Genomic DNA, 18,040 nt, shown 5'->3' on the forward strand with positions numbered 1-18,040 from the left:
ATCCCAGAAGGGGCAGTTCTCACAGTGTGGGCTGCGGATGGGGTTGGTTGTGGGTGTTTTCTCATTCATAGAGTCACGGAGGGTGGAAAGGACCTCTGAGATCCCCAAGCCCACCCCGCCGTGCCCACTGACCACATTGCACCTACGTGGTTCTGTTGCACCTCCAGGGATGGTGATCTCACCATCTGGGCAGCCTGTGTCAGTGCATTGCTGCTCTTTCTGAGAATAAATGTCTGTCAGTGTCCAACCTGATCCTCTCCTTGCTAGGATGGGAAGTAAGGAGGCCTCTCACCCCTTGGTTTGTTCTTGCTGAACGGTTCCGTGCTTGAAAGATACATGGATCCAAATCTGCAACATCCGTACATGAAATAAAACGGTTAAAGATGCAGTATAGGAGATTGGGCTCCTCCAGCCCTGGGAAGGAGGCAGAGCGTCACTTTTTATTGCGCTTCTATTTTGGTTTAACCTCCAGAGGGGCTGTCAGCTCTCGGAAGGACTGAATAATGGGGGCTCTTAGCGATGCGGTAGGGCTGAATGCATCTTCCTCCTGCCATGGGCAAAAGAAATGAGCTCATGTCCTGGTGACAGGAAGACATCTTTGGGAGAAGGTGGGGAGGGGGAGAGGAGAGGAAGACAAACCTGAAATCCTAAATGGCTTTTGATTGCCATGAAGTGTTCAAGCAGACAATCGCTGGGATTACCGCATTGACAAAGCATCCTGGGGAGCTGAATCGCTGGCACAGGGCGCCCAACGGGAAGCTGCTCGCAAGGCTTTCCCGGGTGGCAGCGTGTGCGGAGCCTCGATTCTGCTGAAAAGAATTAAGGATGCAGGGGCTGAATACCTCCGCACTGCCGCGACTCAAAGGCCATTGACAGGCACGGCTGAAAGGGGCCGGAGCGGAAAGCATTCGCCGATCGGCGCTGCTGTGAATCCAGATAGGATCTAAGGAGAGGGGAAGCAATCCACTTCCTGAACATCAATCACTGCAAAATGACCGCTGCAAGGCAGAGCAGGCCGCTGGATTGTCAGGAGAGGCCGGCTCTTTGAAACAGTTGTGCTTCTGTAGCCAGGCAGAGAATAAGGTTGATGGCCAAGTTTGCTCTGGGCAGTTCTCTGACAGCCAGGTTCCCTATGAGCAGGCTGGTAGAGTGCAGCAGCAGAAGCAGTGACACATGAAAGGCAGGGAAGGAGCAGCGCAGGAAGGAGGTGAGGTACAGCGGGGGTTCAGGGAAAGTGCAGCAATAGGTTGCAATTCAGAGGAGTTGTGCTAAAGGACATACAGGAAGGAGAGCATAGGGATAAGCATTCTCCCAAAAGGCTGAAGCCTGCTGTCTCAGGAGCAGAAATATCAGACAGTTGACCTTTTTTGTTTTCTTTTTTTTTTTTTAAATTGCATAGCAACTGGATTTCCTGGGAAACCTGCAAGCAGAGCAGCACGAATGCAGCTGATGGCTGGGTGTTAGGGCTTGGCATCTGAGACCACGTCTGCCTCGTTCACAGCACTGTGACTGCTTCATAGCTCTGTGGGAAGAGGGCCATGGGATTTCTTGGTTTGGGACAGTCCCATAGAACCATCTGCACGTGGGGCAGGAGATGTGCCTGGGCTGAACCCTTGTCCCTTGAGCACAGGGCAGAAGGGTGCCCTTGGGAGCCTGTGCCTTGAACTCTCTGGGATCTAAATACCTGAGTGCTTGGAGGAGCCTGAGTGAAAGGCAGCCAGCAGGGTTTGGGATTGAAAGGCATTGGTATTATCTCTATAAGCTCCCAATAGCTGCTGCAGAAGCATAATGCCAAACACATTTTTATGCTTTTTTTTTTCCTTCTTCTTTTTTTAATAAATTCAGAGCCTCTGTCTAGGCTGCTGGGTGGTATTTGTTGTTTCTGGTCCTTTCTGGTTGGTGGTGAGGTAATAGGGTGGATTGCAGTGTGTGCACTCTTTTATCTCTTGGAAGGAGTGACTTTGAACATCATGACAGCACTTGACATGTTCTGGTCAATGTGTCAGCTGTTCTGGTTATGTCACAATGCTGTGTTAGCTGCTCCTGTAGCACCTGGGGCAAACATGACATGCTGGGCTTTCCTGGTGGTAAAAAACCACCAAAAATTTATGCAAATGTTTACAGAACAGTATGACACACATCAAATAGGAGTATATGGTGCTAGTGCGTGGGCCAGCAGGAGAAATTAGGTCGCCTGCGTACCCCAAAATAAGCATACAGAACAGTTCAGATGGAGAGAGCTTCCCAAGATTATGGAGTCCATTGGCCACCTGCCACGTGGCCTGGGGCTGTGGAACACACCCTGAGTCCATGTGCCTGCAGGTGATGGGTCAGTTTCCATCCTCTGTTTCACAGGGAAACCTGAGGTGGCAGGCTGTTGAGGTGGCAGGCTGTTGATGCTGAGTCTGCAGAGCTGCTGGTAAAGCAAGGTAATGCAGATAAATCAGGAACAGTGTGAAAACAGAAGATGCAGCACTCTGTGTCTGTGTTCCTCCTGCCCCGTGCTGTGCTCTGTCAGTGTTACCTTCCCAGTGCATGGAGAAAGCAGGTTGCACGTGGCCGGGTGTGCTGTCAGCGTGCTCTTGGGGAGGTAACAGAGAGCTGTGCTGTCCTGATTCGTGAGCATCCTCCTGTTTAACCGAGCAGATTCAGATTACACAGAGGAGATAAGGTTGGGGGTTTGGTTTTTAAATGACCGATGCAGCGCACGTATCGGTTGTGTCCTGAACCTGATATTGCTCTCTGGGCAGTCGAGCATCCTGGAGCTTCAGCTGGCCAAGGCCACCAGCAGGGCTGGCAGGGTCTGATGGCGGGGATGTGGTGACAGCTGAGGCTGACCAGGGCGTCCTCCTGAGGGAAGGGCAGTGCCAGGTTTCTCTATTTTCCTCTGTGTTTTTTCTGTTTAATTATCAACCATTCATTTGTAGGTCTTACTTTAGAAGCCCCGACCAGGAGAGCAGTGTCAGCTGGTGGGAGCAGTGCTGCGGTAGGGAGGTGTTGGCTGTGCCCGAGGAGCTGGGCAGGTCAGGCTGCTGCCCATAACCTGAGTCAGAGAACACAGTTAGAAGTACCTTTGATCAGAATCTAGCCCTGCATTTATCAGTCCTTAATTCTGGGGGGAGACTGGGGTTGGAAAGATGCCTGTACAGTGATATGTGTGGCCTGTGACAAGAGGTAATGGCCCTAAGTTGCACCAGGGTGGGTCAGGTTGGGTACTGGGGAATGTTTCTTCCCAGGAAGAGTGGTGTTGCACCAGCACAGGTTTTTTTGGTGGGCGCTGTCATATGTATTGCAAACAAATTGCTGTGTCCTGTCCCCGATGAGGGGATGCACGAAGCAGCAGGCCACAGCTTGGACAAGAAGAGCAGCACACTGGTGTTGTTTCAGTCAACGCTGAGCAGCGCTCACACTGACACAGACACGCAGGCAACTTTTTGGTGTGGGAGCACATTTCATCTGTGTGAGTTCAGACATGCATTGCAATCCCACAGCCGTGTCCCAGTGCTGCCCCAGGCTGCAGTCACTGCATGGGCACGGTCCTGTGCTGTGCACTGTGACCCTGAAACTACAGGGAGATTTCTCTGCTTTCCTCCTGTTTTAGCATGAAACTTTAAATATGGCCCAGATCCAAGAAACAATTGGGCCAAGCTGGCTTTGAGCCTGGGGCTTTAATGCAATATGAGGGCTGGAAATCAAATCTGCCCCGGTTTATAGATGTACATATGTTTTGTTCCGCCTCTGTTGAATGGGATCTCTGTGCTGACAATACCAAAGGGGGTCCCAGGGTGAGGGAGACTGGTTAGAGGGAGGGGAGAAAATTGAAACCAGGAACCAGCAGGAGAAGGGCGTTAAACATAAAGTAAAATAGTGAAGGTCGGTCCTGCAGAGATCACAGTGGTCTCAGAGGTGAGATGAGCTGCCGCTCTCAGCTCCCACCTTTCCTTTCTCTGAGATGCAAATCTGAGTGCGTGTTGAACTTGCTTTTTGATGAAATCCTTAAAGTGAGTTGCTATGGGAAGAGCAATTTCCCACGTCATCTTTTCATTCAAACCCTTTGATGTGCAACCAGAGCACGGCCGTCAGAAAATAAACGCATTTCTTTGCAGCTAAGGGAAGCTGAAAATGGGGATGTGTCATTGCAAGACAGGCAGCTTGCCGCGCTCTGCCAGGATGTAACTATCAGTGTGCATTAATTACATCACTGATGATTAAGGGCCCCATCACCTCTGTTGTGAAGTCAACAGGAATGTTTCCATTGACTTCATTCGCTATGTGCTTCTGTGGGAAGCCAGGATCTAAACTTTTCCAATGTAACTCTACCCCTATGAGTAAGAAATGCAGAAGACAAAGCTTTTAAAGCAATTGGATGATATTCATTACACAAAGCTGGATTGTCTAACTGTCCAAGTTGGTACGTAGTTAGACCCACTTAAATGCTTTAGCATTTCCCAGGCAAAGTTAAGGTTGGATTCTTTGGAAATATTTTTAAGTTTCTGGCTTGGTGTGGTGGCTAATTCTGTACATTTCCAATTGCATGTGGTTTCTGCTGCCCAAAGTCTGTTCTGCTTTTGGCAGTGAACCCGTGTAGGGAGTCAGCTGGTAAAGTGATGGTGATGTATTGAAGGAGGACTGCATCCTTCACCTCAGAAGTGCTGTTACATATCTGTCACCAGTGTTCCAGTCCTGTGGAACCTGTCACCAGCACCAATCCTGTGCTGGTGTGACAAAGCCATCGTGTTGCTACCACACACTGTGCTTTTCCCATAGGGCACAGCCTCTGTGTTAATGTGTAATCTGCCATCTATTTAGCCCTTGGAAATCAGTACTTCTGAACGTGATTTTGAGCTTTGGGGAGGCTTGGAGGAGATGGGATGTGGGTATGATGCTGAATAACTCGCAGGGAATTTCTGAGGCATTAAATCCAGTTGTAGTGGCTGCTTGCCTGTCTTGGTTTGCTTTGATGTTGCTGTTAAATGGACACTGAATATGCCTAAGGACAGAGTGAACTGTATTATTTTTTACCAGGTGCAGCTGCAGAGGCAGTGTTCAGGTGCTCACTGTCTCAAATGTTTCTGCATGCTGCACCAGTTCCTCAAGGTGCAGCACAAATGCCTTCGTTTGCATGGAAAAAAAAATAACCCTTCCAGGCATTTAAAAAGAAAATCTGTGAAGCAAATGAGGTGTAGTTGCTTTGAATTATCTCTGTTGGGTAGTGCTTTCTGCTTCCTCCTGTTTGCATACTCAATGAGTTCTTACTGTCTTTTTCACCTAGAACCTGGTCCAAAAGCATTCCTGGCAAGGTTGAATTCTTCTCCAGTGAGGGTTCGGACACCTCCATCCCCATCCCCATTGTGCCGCTCCCCGGTGTCGATGACTCTTACCCACCCCAGAAGAAATCTTTTATGATGCTCAAATACATGCATGACCACTACTTGGACAAATACGAATGGTTTATGAGAGCCGATGACGACGTTTACATCAAAGGAGACAAACTGGAGAACTTCCTGAGGAGTTTGAACAGCAGTGAGCCCCTCTTTCTTGGGCAGACCGGCCTGGGTACCACGGAGGAGATGGGGAAGCTGGCGCTGGAGCCGGGCGAGAACTTCTGCATGGGGGGACCTGGAGTGATCATGAGCCGGGAGGTCCTGCGGAGAATGGTGCCCCACATTGGCGAGTGCCTGCGAGAGATGTACACCACCCACGAGGACGTGGAAGTGGGAAGATGCGTGCGGAGGTTTGCGGGCGTGCAGTGCGTGTGGTCATACGAGGTAAGGCTGGGGGGCAGGGAGCGTGTTTGGGGGGAGGCGGAGGCTGTAGGGCCGCACAGCAGCTGCTCCAGAGCTCACCTCCCTGTGCCACTGGGTGGTTTTGGTGCTCTTGTTTCTTACGTGTGTTGTCCCAGGAGAGTCCTGCTTGAACGTGAACCAGAGCCCAGCTGGGCACGTTGGGATGGTGGGAGGAATGTTTGTTGTTTGTAATGAATATTTTTATTTAATCAAAAGGGGAATAAGCTTAAATAAGCGGTGACTTTTTTTGCTGGCTATGGCACAGTATCAGCACGGAAAATAGGTGGTACTGTTGCTTGTTTCTTGTCACAGTTAAAAGATGCCAGGCAGACAGCTGTTGGCCTTGACAGTGGCAATGTTTTCCAAACTACTACCACTGCAGAGCTGCCTCATCGGCACTGGTGCTGTCATGCTGTCCTGCCAGCACCCATCAAGCAGCTCCTTGGTGACAGCAGGACCAAGCCACTGCTCTGACGCTGACAGACAGCATTTGCCCATGCTGCTGTGGCTGCAGGGTTGGCCAGCCTGCTTTTGGCAGCGCTTCGTGATGCTGTGGGGGGCAGCGGGGTTCTCCTGCTGGGGTCCTCAGCTTTTTGAAGTGAACCCTGGTTGTTTGCAGGCTGTCTGATTGGAAACAGCCGCTGTGCTCAACCTGCAGCTTCTCCTGGGGAAATGCTAGAGGGTTTCTCTGGGAAGTTAGAAGAGAGCGCAGCAGAGGGCGAACGGTTTATCTTTTTTATGCAAACATTTATGACTGGTTTACAACTGCTGCTTTGTCCTTTTATGAGATGTGGTAAAAAGGGAGATTCTTCCATCCATCTGACAGCAGAGCCGTGGTCACGGAGGCTGCTGCTGACTCCTCTTTCACTGGCAAAGCCTCGCGTTAAACTTTGACGTGTTTACTGAGTCCTCTGCCCCCAAGAGCTCATGCTTCATTTCAGCTCGCAGTTCGGTGACAGGAGAGCTGCTGTGGGAGGGGAAGGAGGTTTCCAGCAGCAGTAACTTACTCCTATCTTTTGTTCGTAAAGGCTTTCTGGACTGACGGTGGCTGTCCACATTCCCTGCTCACCGACCTGGAATTAGTTTATGCGCTGCCAGCGTTGTGGCTAGGCCTTCACAAGGAGTCAGTAATGTTTTTTCCACAGTTTCTGGCAGCATAAAATTTTCACTTCAGTCATTCTGAATTGGAACAACTTTCGTTATGAATGCCTCTACCGTGTGGTGTTTGGTGCTTCCTGAAGGTCAGCGTTTTGGTCCTACTGAAACTGGCAGAGAAAAACTGGCAGAGAACCCGGCAATTCATTGTGATCAGATTTGGGGTTGAAATAATGGCAACGTGCAACCACACCTCAAAGGCAGCTTTGTTTGATCAGCTTCTGTGGAGTGACCTGCGGCACTGGGTTCTTCCAGGTGAGCTGCCTGGAGTTGCAGTGAGGTGTGTGAGCTGCAGGGCACTCAGCAGTGCTCGTGGCTGTGCGCTGCTGATGCTCACTTGTTTCTTGGAAACACTGAGTGGCTCAAAGTGACCCTAAAGATGGTTCAATTCCAACCCCTGCTGTGGGCTGGTTGCCCCCCACCAGCTCAGGCTGCCCAAGGCCCCATCCAACCTCAGCATCTCCAGGCATGGGGTGACCCCAAGTTCCTTCTTTGGGCCTCCCTATGCTCCGAGGCAAGTTTTGGAGAGAGGGAAGACTTCTTCGGGTGGTGCCACTTAAGGAACAGCTCTGCTCTCATTCAGTTGAGGCCTCAGCTTCAAATCCTGCTGTCTTTTTGTGCTTTTCAACCTGGTCCTCTCACTGCCTGGGCAAGCAGATGAAACATGCCTGGTATTTTATCAAAGACAAAGCAGTAGCAGTGTGAAGCAGCACAGCTGTCCTAACAGCTGTGTTAGGGTAGCTGGGTGTAAAAGCGACATTTTCCATGTCTTGTACGTTGATGAATGTCACGTAACAGGGCACTGGGAGCACTGTGCAGTGTTGTGTTGCATGGACTTCTGATGGAGCAGAGTTATCTGTGCTGGGGCACTGCCTTTCTCAGAATTCCCATTGAAAGGGAAGCGGCTGCAGCGCGAGGTTCCGCAAACAGGGCCGTGTTGGCCTCAGTAAAACCAAACCCAGTCAGCTCCACCTTCTCCTCCTGCGCTGCCTCTCTGCAGGCTCACATTGCAGCAGCAGTGAGGAGCTCGGGTCCTTGGCTGGGCAGCCCTCGGCTCTTTGGTTTCAGCCCCAGCACACGCAGGGCCCCACTGGAGCTCCCCTCGGGCGGTTTCTTTTCCTGCACTGCCCTTGCCGTGGGCACGGCGCCCGGAGTCGTTTTACTCGTTGCCACGACTGTCAGTGCCCCCTTTCTCTGATTTTAGGATCCTACAATGTCCTCACTGTGCTGCTCATCTTCGCTGCCTCTTTCTCTGGTGGTGTGCCCAGCCGCGCCTCCAGTCCTGGCTCTGTGTTTTTTTTTCTGCTCCAGGCAGCCTGTCTCTAAATCTGTCTCTAAGCCCTTTTTCTCCCCTTCCTGTGTTTCTGTCACTTTGCTGCTCTCTGCAGTGCCTCTCAGACCACTCCGTTAGCAGCACTGCTTATTGCCCGCTTTGAGACCTGTGAACATTTGTTGGTGCTCTTCCTGCCCTCTGGAGCTTGTCAGCAGATACAGTACAAGAACTGACACCGCGATTCTTTGGATAGACTTCCTGCTTCGCCTTGCCCAGGAAAGATGCAACAAAAATAGGGGTATGCTGCAGGAAAACCCAGCTCACCCTCCAGCTCTGCTCTGGGAGCAGTTTGGAGCACCTATAGGTTTTGAGCTCCTATGGCTGGTGTGTGGCTGTGGCCCTCCATGGGACAGGTCGAGTGAGTCATGAGTGAGACAGGCATCTTAAAATGTTGAGTTCTTTACAGCAAGGATTATCATCACTGAAAAAGAAAACCGAGGCTGCCATGGCTATCAACAAATAGTTCTAAACCTCAGCTGCCTGTAGGGTGGAGCAGCCAAAGCTATGGATAAAAACCCATAAAAAAGAGCAGGGCTGTGAAATATCTGCAGAGTACAGATGGGAGCTTGATGGTTTACGAGGCAATATTACAGTGCAGTCCTTTCTCTTGAAGAGGAGGAAAGGCTTGTGCTGCACTTGCTGGGATGTGACTGTGCATTTCTAGTGAATATTGGTGCTTTGGAATCGTGGCACACTGCTGGGTGTTCTCCTCAGAAACAATTTATGTATCTGAGTCTCCTTCCTTCTCCCATCTCCCCCTGGCAGCAATCTGGTTGGCACTGAGAAGATGCCAGGACTGCTCCTGTGTGCTGTGGCAGTGCAGAGCTGTGTGCTGCCTTGTGTCCCAGCATTGATGGCAGGCATCTCATCTGTGAGTTAACCATCACAACAAATTGCTGATCTCGGTTTTCATTTCAAGTTTAGGTTTCATTTAAACACATCTGAATTGTGAAACCACCCTTGTGTAGCTCAGTATCCTTTCTATCTTGTTTGTTGCAAAGACTGAGCATTGTTTCAGTATGGAGGGTTTGGTATCTTCAGCTTAAGAGTGCTGGTACCTTTAACATGAAGTCTCTGCAGCTGCTGGAAATCAAGGTATTGCTGATACATACCCAGTTGTTTCTTCAGTAATGAACCCCTCTGTAAATGGCAAATCAAAAAAAGTTGTGCCAAAGGGACAACTATCCTTGGTAGGCACCAAGGAGTGGTCCAACCTCCGGGCGTTGGCTGGGGAGGAGTGGGGTGCTGGTGGCTGTGGGTGATGGGGGGCTTTTGGGAGAAGGGTGGGTTGTGCTGGCATCTCGTGCGGTCTTTCATCTGCAGTAATTGAGGATAATTGCTACTCTGAAACTCACTGAAGTTAGGAAAGCCCTCGAAGTGCACGTTCCATCTGCCAAGTACATTGGCAGTGCCAGAACATACTGTTTCTGGAATGGACTCTCCCCTGGGCAAAACTAAGGTTTATGGTTTTCTGTATGATAGCCAGAAGTCAAAAAAAAAAGAAGAAGGAAAAAGGCAAGTCCTGCAGCTATTGATCAGAACCCAAACGCTGGAGACGGATGCACCTCCTGCCTGCTGAACTCCGGCTCCCTTGCTTTGCCCTCTGAGAAAGGAGGAAGGAGAGCAGCCTGTTTCCAGCTGGCTGATGCCCGGTGTGGGGTGGGATGTGTAGGAATGGGCCTGGAGCTGCTGTGCTGTGGGCACTGTGGTTCTCCATGGGCTGCGCTGAGCTGCGATGTTGGGTTGGTGGATCCTTGTGTTGGACTCCAGGCAGCAGACATGAGGCTCGACATGTCTTCTGGGGAGCAGCATCCAGCTGTGCTTCTGAAATCAGGTGCTCTGATTTATATGCGTTGTCCTGGCTTCAAAGCTTGTGCTCTTGTTTTCTTCTTTTTCTTCTTTTTTTTTTTTTTTTTTAATTTTTGAAGTGAAAATGCAGAACTTGGCAAGCCTGACAGCAGCAGAGACCTGCATCCTGCCGTGTGCATGCAGCCCCTTGAAGCTCTTCGTTCAAGGAACCTACAGTCTAAATCGTGTGTGTGAGAGAGGGAGGATACGAGCATCCCGGTGTTGTACAGTGCATGTTTATAAATGGGCTTATCTTAAGTGGTGAATTTAATTATTGAGATGCTTCAGAGATGTCTGCTTGGCTTCAGATGAAGTTAGAGGTGGGTGGGTGGCCACTGGTCCTGGGGTGGTGCATGGATAGAGATTGCTCTTCATGAGGGTAATGAGCAGTGGTACTGTCAGAGCATGCAGGTAAGAATAGAGAGGAGCCTTGTCCAGGTGGGGGAGGTGATGCCTGGGGAGGCTGAAATGCCTGCTGATGGCACGGGGTGTCTGTGGTGTGAAGGGGGAGGCAGCGAGAGGTGACCACAGGGCCTAATTTTGGGAGCGATGTTTGCTAAGGAGGAGGGCAGAGAGGTCACAGAAGGAGCAGAGGCAGCAGTTTGGGTTGATGTAACCAAGATGTGGGTTGGGAGGGTTCGGAATAGGAGCAGTGATCTCAGATCTGCACCCAACTCTTGACCAAACTCTTTCACTTCAGAAAATAATTATATATTTGAGAAACAAATATCTGAGAGAGGAAAAAGTGAAGGCACCACTGGATCATTTCATAGTGACCTCTAAACCTGGGCTGGTAAAGCATTTCTCTTTGTTATGCAGACCAAGAACTGCTTTGTATCAGGTCTGAGTGTTGGACCAAAGTCACCTGAGCCTGAATCTCACTGATTTCTGCCTGCCCTTGGTTTAAAAGGGGAACCCCATGTGGTTTGTGCTTACACGAACCTATGCAGGCTGTAGGTAATTGTTTAAGACTGACCCGTTTTTGTAGAGCACATGAGCAGTTAATTTGTTCCTGGTTGGCTGGATGGCTTGCAGTGCCTGTGCTGAGGTTTGTTGGTGCTGTGGGGTAGACACTAAGGAAGCTTTACTAGTGAGCACAGGAAGCAGAAGCATTGCTTTTTCCCCATTATTGGCTTTTTGGAGTGCAGTGGTTCTGTTAAGATTGGGATCTGCCTGCCTGCTGAATTTGGTAGCTGCCTGGATTAGCTGCTATCTTGAGGACAAGGCTAATCCTTCATTGCACGGTGGGATAAAGAACTCAAATAAAATGCCTCGTCATCCCAGCTGCTTAATTAAGGTGCACAGGAGATATCCGAGGGTTTGGGTTTGCTAGGTTTAGCAGCTGTGGGGTGGGCAGAGAGGAGGCTGTGCCCTGAAGCTTTCTGGTGTATTTTTCTCTCCTGAAGCAGTGGGAATGTTCCTCCAGGTTTGCAGGGTAAGTTCTTGCTGGAGCCATGAGGCACAGCATTCAGATCCTTCCTTGTCCTTAACGAGCTTTGTGCAGTAATCCCTGGTGAATGCCACCTGCCTGGGGCCTTTGGAAGGACACCAGTTGGTTCAGGATGGGATTGGAGTGGTTTAAAAGCCAGCAGTAACCCCTCACCCTGGGGCAATAAACTGCTGCATGCCGCTGTACAAACAAATTCGTTGTGAAATGCCCCAAGTGACTGGGCTGTAAAAAAGGAAAAGCAAATTGGCTTTCTCAGTTGAAGTGGATGTGAGGCAGTTTCAGCTGGGGCTCTTGGCATGGAGCTTTGTAGCTGGTGTATGGGGAGAAGGTAACAGTGACCTGGATGTTTTGGGAGGCTGTGTGTAAATCTGGGCGGAATAGCTGCTTTTTTCTGTTACCACCGAGTTGTGTAAGCAGTTAAAGCCCCAGCAGCACGGAGGTGTCAGAGCCTGTAAGAAAGGGAGACAAAAGCCAGGCCTGTTTGGCGATGGGAAATACAAATGAAGTGCTGATGTGGGGAAGGGGCTTAATGTAAACTAACTGAGGTCACTGAAGGGATGGCACATCCAGTTCAGATGCTCTCAGTGCTGGCTGTTGTTACGCTTCTGATGCGATTTCTTTAATAAAAGCAACTAAATTATTGCAGAGAAGAAACAAAAGGCGTTTTTTTTTAAATGGACGGATGTGATGGATTTGATTTCTGTAAAAACAAAAACAATTCACTGTGAAACTTTTTTTTTTCCCCACTTCAAGTGAGGGCACCAGATAATTACCTCGAGTTGCTCTAGACACTGCTCATAGCCAACCGTGCTGGTGTATTAATGTGCTTTGAGGGCTTTTCTTAATGTTTTGGGGGAAAGTAACACCCACTGGGCTGATGCTGTCTGTGTGACTGCTGCTTCCTGCACAGCCCTGCAGAAGATCATAGAATCATAGAATGGCCTGGGCTGAAAAGGACCACAGTGATCATCCAGTTTCAACCCTCCTGCTATGTGCACGGTTGCCAAGCACCAGACCGGGCTGCCCAGAGCCACATCCAGCCTGGATGATGCAGGATGACAGCCTCAGCACCGAGCTCTTGCAGCAGGGCCGTAGCTTCGCTTGATGCCTGGTGGTTCTGCAGATGGTGTATGCAAACCAGTGGCAGCACATAGCCCTTGCTAAAGGAGGATTAATTGTTCAGCATCTGTCTAACCTCATTTCCTGTGAAACTTCCCTGCTGAAGAGCTGCTGCTGTTGTTTTGTGTTCTAAAACCATCTGATTTGGGGGGAAAAAAAAAAGAACTTTATTCTACTTTGCTGCACCTTCCTTAATTGATCCCTGAAATGCTTAAAACATTTTAGCACTAATTTCCTGAGTTAAGAGCTTATCTGGACTCCTGGCGGTGTGAACTTTTATGGTTATCAGCTGGAGACCTCTTAAAGTCTTGCCAGGAATCCTGATTGCATGAAGGGTGGGGATTATCCTCCTACATGCTTAGAACAACGTGACCTTTATGTGTCACAGAGAAGCTGGGAACACAGTTGGAAGATTTGGGGGACCTAAGTGGTCTTGATTTCTTAAGTCTTAAAGTTTCGGGTAGAAAACGTGCCTGGGCTCCTTGCAGAGCTGAAAGTTTAGTGCTGGTTATTTCTGGTTAGTTCACTTACAGGCAGAATTCTGATGGTGCCCTTGAGTTGTCAGTGATTGCTTGGATGCATTTTGAGCACATCTACAATCCAGTTGTGGTAATGAAGCAAAAGTGAAAGTTGTGTCGGATTGGCGTCAGTGGGATTGTTGTACTGATTCAGCTTCATGCTGGTGACTTGCAGTGCCAGTGGGGAATTCAGAGAAAGAATCAAAGGCCTGCATGCAGCTTACATTGCCAGTAACGACCCTGAGTGCTTTTAAAACTTTCTACATGGGAAATGTCAGCACTGCAAGCACAAGCACCGAGCAAGAAGCCACTGCAATGAGCTGCTTACCAACCCTAGCAGCTTTCCTGCTCCCAGCTGAGCTTCGCAGGCTGTGTGGCATGGCTTGCCCTGGCTCAGAACACATGTAGGATGGGCCCTGAGACATTTTCACAGAGCTGTGAGATGCTGCTCCTAGACTTCAGAGGCATTAGTTTAGGGAGGTGTTGAGGAGAAGGCACAGTGTGGATTGAAGGGAGCACGGGTAGGATCACGCCTGCTGGATCTAAACTCCACCCAAGCTTCTGAGTTTAATCCTTCAAACTGAATGGCTTTAGGGACTCCTGCTGAGTGCTGTATTTTTGCTCTTGTGAGTGCTTTTCAGAAGCATCCAATGCTCTCTGGATTAAGCACAGGTTCTTTGGCAGAGGTTAGTTCTAGCAATGAAATGAGTGGGAGCCTATGGTTTGGGCTCAGTCCATAAGAAAGCAGGAAAATGGGGAGAGGCAAGCTGCCTGCAGGTCCAGAAGTGCTCCTGTCACCTTCTTTGAATCAGAACAGGGAGAAGCAGCATGGCACCAGGAAACTTGCCTATAGTGGGGCTGCTGCAGCCCCTCCAAGCTCCGGCAGCGTGCTCTGAGAGGTACAAGTCTGATCCTGAAAACCCTGCTGGTGTTCACGGCTGCCATTTCAGATCGGTGCAGCTGGTTAGAGAAGTGCTCTGTTCGTATTAACGAGGGTTCCTCTGCTCACAAGCCTTCAATGGGTTTAATTACTTGGCAGTAACTTCCTTAAACCTTATTTAAATTAAAGCTAAATGTTTTGGCTGGTTATGTCACCACTGTATTAGTGAGGAATGCAGGAGAGAGTGCTAGTTTGTATTAACTGAGCTGCTTTAATCCTCTGTAACCACGCTTCGTAATGTGTGTTACTGTCTTACAGGGAGAGAAGACATTTGCCCTGCGTGAGACAGCAGAGTTCACTCCTCAGCATCTCTGTGAAAGGGGAAGTTCTTTGTCCTTAGTAAGGACTGAGAAAGTTCTTAGGAAGTGGGTGTTTGTAATTAACACAAGGTGTAATCTTGCACAAGCACTGTATGGCCATCTGGCTGTGTCTTAGGCCCGAGCATTTCATAAATCCTTTTTTCTGCAGTCCCCTCCATATATGAGTGCAGACCCAACTTTTTTAGTCATTGCAGAGGGCCTCCAGAGCAGATGCTTCGCTAAAATCAGCTCTGTTGGACCGGAGTGACTGCAGAAGTCATGCTTCTCATGGTCGTGGTCCAGGTCAGCAGAAATACGCTTCCTGTGCGTGCATATCTTTGCTGCCCTGACAAGAGAGAAGTTTGTTTAACCTTCTCACAGATGATTTGTCAAGAAACCTCACCCTTACCTTACCTTGTGTGTTTGTGTAACCTTATCGCAGCTTACAGCTGACGTGTTTGGTTTTGTGTCCTTCTGCTGAAGACACTTCCTAACATCTTTGGCCAAGCCGAACTTTATTAAAGAAGAAAGCCAACAACTGAGAGACAATAGCGGGTTTAATCTTTGTAAAGCAGCAGGGCTTTTGCTTCCCTGGCAATGTGAGTAAGCTGTGACTTTTCCAGGTTTTGAGCAGAGCCATTTTTCTTCAACGTTTCCAAATAATCTTTTTTTATCCCTTTCTCTCTGGCTCCGTAGCATTGAAATCGTGCCGTGGTTGCTGCAGAAGCCTCTTGCAGCTGCACAGTCCTTGTTGCTGGGACCAGCTGGAAGCTGAGCCATCTCTGAGCCCATGGAATAATGCGTTGAGCTGAACCCTGAGCTTTGCTGATGGTATCGTCGCTGCTGCTTGTGCTTGTTCTGAAGAGAAACCATCCACGTGGTTTCTTATCTGTTGCAGGCCAGAAATAACAGCACAGCTCCTGCAGCCTGAAGGAATTAGCCCAGTCTAGAATGGGAAACTAGGGTGAAGGTGAAAAGGATATTTGACAGTGTGCAGGATAGCAGCAGGAGGCCTGGAGATGAGGATGTCGGGTGCACGTCTGGCTGTGGAGCAGCGTCTGGGTGACCCTGGGCTCCTCTGCAGGCCACGGGCTGCGGCTGCTCCGTGCCATCTGCCCTCCTGCATCCCAGTGCAGAGGAAGTGTGCAATGTGCGGCCCCGCTCGTCCCGCGAGGTGGTCGGGGCTGTCTCACGGACAGAAATGCCTTGTTTCCTTGCAGCCGGCACAAAGGCTCTTTTATAGGAGCTTGGCCATACATCTGCCGAGGTGCCTCAGACTGTTAGCGCCGGTTGCTGCTGTGCGAGGTGCTCCGAGGCTGCGATGCACAGGGAGATGTTGTTTGCGTGCTGCCTCCTTTTCCGTCCGGGGACAAGGAGCTGTGCTGTGTCCTGCCCCGGGCAAAGCCAGCTCTGGTTGTGCTGGAGTGCTAGCTTGGAGGTTTTTGCTGTAAAGGCAGGACTGGGATCCCTCTGTTTCACACTCAGGAGCTGAATTAAATGTCTGAATTTGGCAGTGTGGCTGTAGGACAATAGAATGTTCGCTGGGGAAAGATGTGTTGAATTTCTACTCTGGAGACAGACCTGGCTTGGAACACTGTGTGTGCACCAGTGGAAGGACTCCATCCTTCACAGGGCACCTCACAGCTGGAGGGAAGCCCTAGCTTTGGAGATGTTCAACTTTACTGTGGCCTCTGGATGACTTTCTTCCTGTCTTTCTCCTCCCCACCATCTCGTCCCATCTGCCCCAGTAATTTTTTTCCTGCATATGTCCTCGTGCTGATTTAATAAAGAGACTTTTTTGCTGAAAACAGTCCTGCACAGAAATGCACGCTCATCTTTTGAAATCCAGGGGAGGGAGCAAAGTGTGAGAGCAGGCTGCCAGCTGACAGAGCCCTGGTGAGTGCTGAACCTCTGCTGTTTGTCCCCGTTGGCTTTCAGGCATTTCTCAGGTATGCCATCTCCCAGTTCCTGTGTTTGGTTTACTCTGTTGGTTTTCCTTAACCCCACAAAGCTAGCTGACAGCTCCCCAGTTCCATTCCCAAATAGCATTCCCATGCTGTCACCGCTGACTTTTTGACTTAAAGTAGAGCTCGGCTGGAAAAACAGCTTTTCATCAAATTACCACAAAATAGATCTTGTGGGATATAGGAAGAGCACAAGAGAGACGTGCTCTGTTTCCCATCAGGCTCTTTTGCTTTCCACAGTGACGTTCTCCTGTGGATAAATGCTGAAACCTGGCAGCTGGGGGTGGCACGGGGTGACTCGGGGCAGTGCTGCATGCCACCAGCCCCATCCCTCGAGAGCAGCAGCCCTGTCCTGCAGCCACGTGTGCCCATACTTGCTCTGCTCTCCGGGGATTGTTGTGTTCTCACCACAGGTCTGCTGAGGCTTTGAAGACGCGTTTCACAAGAGGTTGAGAAATTACTTTTCAGCTTAATTTTAGACTGGTTGCCGTTTCTCAAGCAAGCTTGAAGAAGGGTGGTTTTGACCTTGCTTGCAGGGAAAATTCAGAACCAGCTTTCCCAGGACATTGAGGCAACTGTTACCTTGGGTCTAGAATTCTTTGCTTCAGCATCAAGGTGTCTTGCAAACCTTTCCCATGCTCTCTCATCCTCTGGTGGAAGGAGCAGATGGTGTGGGGCACGGAAGGAGGAGCATTGGCGTGAGGTGGGGAGCCCAGCCTGGGGTCCTGCATGCAGCCAGGCCACACTTTCCTCCCTCCTGCCCCAGTCACTTCAATTAAAATTCCACCATCAGGGCTAAGGTGAGGGGAGGCAGGAGCTGACTTGTTTTTAGGGAGAAGTGAATTTTCTGCCAGAATGAGCCTTTTCCCAGGGTGAGCTCAGGAAGTGCCCCCTCCCCACCAGGATGGTGCAGAAAAGCCACAGGTAGAAATTGCAAAAAGTAATCAGCATTGTTTGCTTCGGTTCCCCGAGGGCATCAAAGAGTTGAACAGATTGAAGTGGAAGCAAGGAGCCCTGCAGGGACAAAGCTGCAGTTCTCCCACAGCCCTTCTGAACTGCAGCCCGGAGCTCTCGTTGGAGGCAATTAGTTAATGAAAATGAGGGGTTCTGATGGGACCCACTGCTGGCATCAGGGAGCAGCACGGAGCGGTGGGGAAAAACCTCCTGGAGGTGAAAGGCGGCCAGAGCAAGAGTGAAACCCAGTGGGGTCTTGTTAGCGTGTGGAGTCCAAGTAATTCCAAATATTCTAAACAGAGGTCCCGTGAGCAGAGATACGAGGGAACCAAATTCTTTCGGCGTTTGCAATATCAGGCTGACTAAAAGAGCTGCTCTTGTGCAACGCTCTGCCGCACGGTTACTGAGCAGATGTTACTGCTTTTGTAAGTGCTGCTCAGTTTCTGGTCTGTCTGCCTGTATGTAAATCAAGTGGCCCGTTAGAGGTATTCATGTTCATAGTAATAAAAGGTGAGGTTGGAAGTGCTGAGGGATAAGCTATCTCCTACAGTTACTGAAGGTGCTGTCGCCTTATGGAGTGTGAGGACAACACCTTAAATGCACTTAACCTTGGTTGCAGGCAGCTTTTCTGGTAAGAATAAGAGAGCTGGACATGGTGGTGGGGAAGGCAGAGG

At 49.8% G+C, this 18,040-nt stretch overlaps 1 protein-coding gene across 1 annotated transcript in view; it reads left to right on the plus strand.

Annotated features, from left to right (window-relative positions):
- Window positions 1-18,040, plus strand: part of CHSY1 (chondroitin sulfate synthase 1) — a gene marked incomplete at both ends in the record, with an annotated part of 59,248 nt that overhangs the window by 1,154 nt on the left and 40,054 nt on the right. The window contains one exon of the mRNA XM_079541179.1: window positions 5,273-5,768. Coding sequence (XP_079397305.1) covers window positions 5,273-5,768 — 496 coding nt within the window. The remainder of the gene's footprint in view (window positions 1-5,272; window positions 5,769-18,040) is intronic.

The sequence above is a fragment of the Tetrao urogallus genome, assembly GCF_951394365.1.
Source record: "Tetrao urogallus genome assembly, chromosome: 11".
Taxonomy (NCBI): Eukaryota; Metazoa; Chordata; class Aves; order Galliformes; family Phasianidae; genus Tetrao; species Tetrao urogallus.